This window comes from Arachis ipaensis, chromosome B02 (assembly GCF_000816755.2).
Source record: "Arachis ipaensis cultivar K30076 chromosome B02, Araip1.1, whole genome shotgun sequence".
Classification (NCBI taxonomy): domain Eukaryota; kingdom Viridiplantae; phylum Streptophyta; class Magnoliopsida; order Fabales; family Fabaceae; genus Arachis; species Arachis ipaensis.
The window spans coordinates 17080989-17084857 of record NC_029786.2 but is presented as its reverse complement, the minus strand read 5'-3'; the positions used below and the strand labels follow the sequence as shown (position 1 = coordinate 17084857).

General features: G+C 33.9%; 1 protein-coding gene across 1 annotated transcript in view; it reads right to left on the bottom strand.

Annotated features, from left to right (window-relative positions):
• Positions 1-1165, bottom strand: part of LOC107625047 (protein root UVB sensitive 2, chloroplastic) — a 4929-nt gene extending 3764 nt beyond the window's left edge. The window contains exons 1-2 of the mRNA XM_016327578.2: positions 1012-1165; positions 804-926 (exon numbers count right to left, since the gene is read on the bottom strand). Coding sequence (XP_016183064.1) covers positions 804-926; positions 1012-1023 — 135 coding nt within the window. The 5' untranslated portion in view covers positions 1024-1165. The remainder of the gene's footprint in view (positions 1-803; positions 927-1011) is intronic.

Below are 3869 nucleotides of genomic sequence, written 5' to 3'. Positions count from 1 at the left end.
TTCAAGTTAAGAATATATATCATGGAAAAACTCCTTTATCATATTTAGTTTAATAAAAATAATATGCCATCCCTAAACTGCTAATCATTTTCAATTTGGATATCTTTTTTACTTGCTATTTTTCTAAAGTAATCTTATCAATGGTGAAATGTAAATAATCACAAGACCATGTTTATTTTTTTTAATATTCAAGGATCCGAAATTCCGAATCTTATTTGAAATGAATCAGACTTCAGACTTCAACTTGCCCAACTATAGCAAATCGGCTCAGCACGAATCAAACTCGCAACCTTAACAAATTATTTTTAACTAACATATTATTGCCATGAGTTTACTTTTGATACATTATCGAACAAGCTTTTAACAAGTTTTTAACTAACATATACAATTCAAGCACCAAGCATGAAAATTGATTGGTTTTATTGATGTGACAACACATAATTTGATGTATATAATTAAATTCTATTACCATTACCGGCATTTGTGAACATAATTCACTCCTGAAAAAAATCAGTAATCCAAAATTGCCTATAAACTTTTAGTTTCCACGGAATCCCCAAACCCGACGGACCAAGATTAATCCGCCGGGAGCTCTATTTAAGGTCTACCACCGTTGCTGCAAATACAAGTCGAGATTCGAATCCCAATACTTTGCTTAAGCAAGTGAGCTTAACACTCAACGAACTCAATTGGTTAAATGCCTGTAGTTAATAAACACTGCCAAATTCCGAAGCCAAAATTCAAACATATACACATCAATACAAACACGAGAGAGAGAGAGAGAGAGAGAGAGAGAGTCGTACGGAAAGTTGACCAGTGGGTTCAAATTGGAAACGATGAGAAAGAGAGGCAGTGGTCTCAAACCAGAACACAGGACCTTCATCTTCTTTCTCTGCTGAACTCCTCTTCTGCAGTTTCAGCTTCTCCTGCAATTTTCGAGAAGAAACAAAACCAGAGCAAATGAGAAAAAGAAAAGGAAAAAAAATAGTAGAAAAAGGAAGGAATAGGTACCAGTAAATTCATGGTGTAAAAGAGAATTGGAATTCAGAGGGGGGAAGAAAGAGATAGGAACTAGGAAGTGGCCAATGCCGCAATGGAATATAGACTTTGCAACACCGCAGTGCGCAGTAGACAATATCCGGTTATCTATATTTACCAATTTTTATTTTTTTTCTAAAGAAAAAGTATAGAATACCAATATATTATCTAACACTTTTACATGAGTGACGGATGTTAGTAATGTAGTAAGCAGACAAAAAAGTACATTTATGTAAACTTAAAGAAAAAAATTACTATTTGTACCATAAATTTTACGAACGCTGACAAAAATATTTATAAATGACGAAAAATGACTTTGTATCCATGAAAAGCTGAGTTCGTCTGTTCATAGTACTCAAACGTTAAGACCAACATGGCATGTTAAGTGTTACCTGACTTTTGATTTTTACTTTTTATTTTTTCAAGAAGGTTCCAGGTAGATATAGATATAGGAAAGAGAGAGAAGTTAGAGGTCACTTCGCACCATTCCATCTTCTTCTTCACTATTTTTCTGTATGTCCTAGCAGAGAGAGACGTGAACCATCTACTAGGCTTTGAAGGTTGAAGGCGGCCACTCCAAAATCCACCATCATGGTCCGGTGGTGATCCTTTCGTGGCGTGGGTATGTCAAGACAATTGGAAGACAGTCGTCACTCTAGAGGTAAGCCATCTTCCTATAGTGTTAGTGCCCAATTTCTTATTTTAGTTACCAATTTTCTCTTTCATTGAACTCGTACACCATGAAATTGTTAACTGAAGTTAGGTTTTTTTCGTTTCATTGGTCGCATAGAGTTTGTCACTGTAGGGGTTGTGTTTCAGTTTAAAAAATTTGGGAAAATAGTAGGTGTATTTTTATGATTTGTTCATTTTTTATGTTTTATTCACGTCTTCTTAATTTTGAAAATAACTGGGTGTTGGATAATGTTATAAACTAATTATATTTATTGATGGTTTATTCACTTTTTGATGATTGAAGACAAATCCAGGGAATACAATAAAGATACTTAGGCTTCATGACTATTCTACTGAGATATTGGAGACAAATCTAGGGAGTACAGTAAAGGTACATACTTCTCTTATAGTTGGGTTGGAGAGTTTCTTATTTAAAAGAGTTTATGCTCGTCTGAATGCATGCAAGAGAGGCTTCGTTGAGAGTTGTCAACCTTTTATAGGACTAGATGGCACATTTTTAAAAAGATACTATGGAGGCCAGGTACTTACTGCTATTAGAGTCGATGCAAATAATCATATCTTCCCAATAGCATATGCAATTGTTGAGTCGGAGAACCAGGATAGTTGGAAATGGTTCTTGGAGTTCTACAAGATGATGTCGGTGACCATGCAACAAATGACTTTAACCTAATGTCGGACATGAAAAAGGTAAACATGGTTGATTATGTTGTTTTCATTCCAAATTGTTTTTATTTAATAATTGATTAAAACTTAGTAAGGTTAATTGTTTGTTTTTATTCAGTACTCTTAGTCATTTAGCTATTTTAATTGATCCGATTTTCATTTAGTAAGGTTAATTGTTTGTTTTTATTCAGTACTCTTAGTCATTTAACTATTTTAATTGATCTGATTTTCATTTATAAACTTTAATTGATTTCATTTAGTACTTTGGTCATAACAACTGAGAATGTGACAAGAAGAAAGAAGCTATAGCTAGTGAAGAAGCTGCAGCAGGTAGTGGTAGTCAACGTCAGTTTTGGAGGCTGCAGATGCTAAAGCATCAGCTTCAGATTCACCTAATATAAGTCTTTTTTTATAAAGGACTCACTGTAAGAACTCACTGCAGATGGTACCTGGGTTTCGCCCACCAACAGAAGCATCTTCAAGTGGCAACAACAATGGAGGTTCTAGTGGCAGTAGCAACTCCACAGCCAACAAATAGGATTTTCTAGTGTGACTTGTGTTTTTTTTTTTTTTATCAAGGACTCACTGTAATGAGAGTTTTAAAACTCTGATACTATGGTTTTTTTTTAACTTATGCCTAGTGCTTATATTGCACTACCTGATACTTTTATATTTATGGTTTCTATTGGTACTTTTAGGTAATTTGGATTTGCTACATTCACATCAAATTCATATACTTGTTTTGAGACTTTTGTTGATAAATGTTTATGTTAAAATTATTTCAAGGTTTATTATAGCATATGGAATGAACGTCTTTTATTTAGTTCTATTTCCAGGTCACATTTTTGTTATTTAGTGTACAATACCAAATTTTCGGCTAGATTTGTGAATTCACGACATTTATATGTCTTGTTTTGTCAAATTTGTGTTGCATCCAATGTCACAGATATCAAATATATTAACAATCATGGGCATTAATGTTAGATCAGAAAAGCTCTGCATACAAGCGCTAACGACTTGTATGCTTTACAAGTTAGTTAACAAATAAAACCTAAAACCCCCTCCAATGGTTACGTCGTATACACGCGCTATATATAACTACCAAATTTAAAAGATTTGTTTCCTTCTTCGTTTTTCTGATTTGCAGATTTGCTCGTTCTTCTTCTCGCGAAGCTTCCCCTGGTTTCTTCGATCGTTCTTTTCCCCTCCTTTCTCACTCATTTCTTCTTCGTCATTTACGTTAGTTCCTCTTTCTGTAACTCCAGCTTCGTTTTCTATTTGATTTTTTGTTTTCTGAAATCAAATTTTGAAATCGTTTTGAAGATAATGGATGATTCAACCTCAGATTGTCAGCTGAATCCAGGCGAAGTGGATTATGAATTTGAATCTAACGAAGTTCCTGAGGTTTGATTTACATAGGATTACTATGAATTTTGTTGCAGTAATTTGTATAGCATTGTGTAGGTGAATAATTC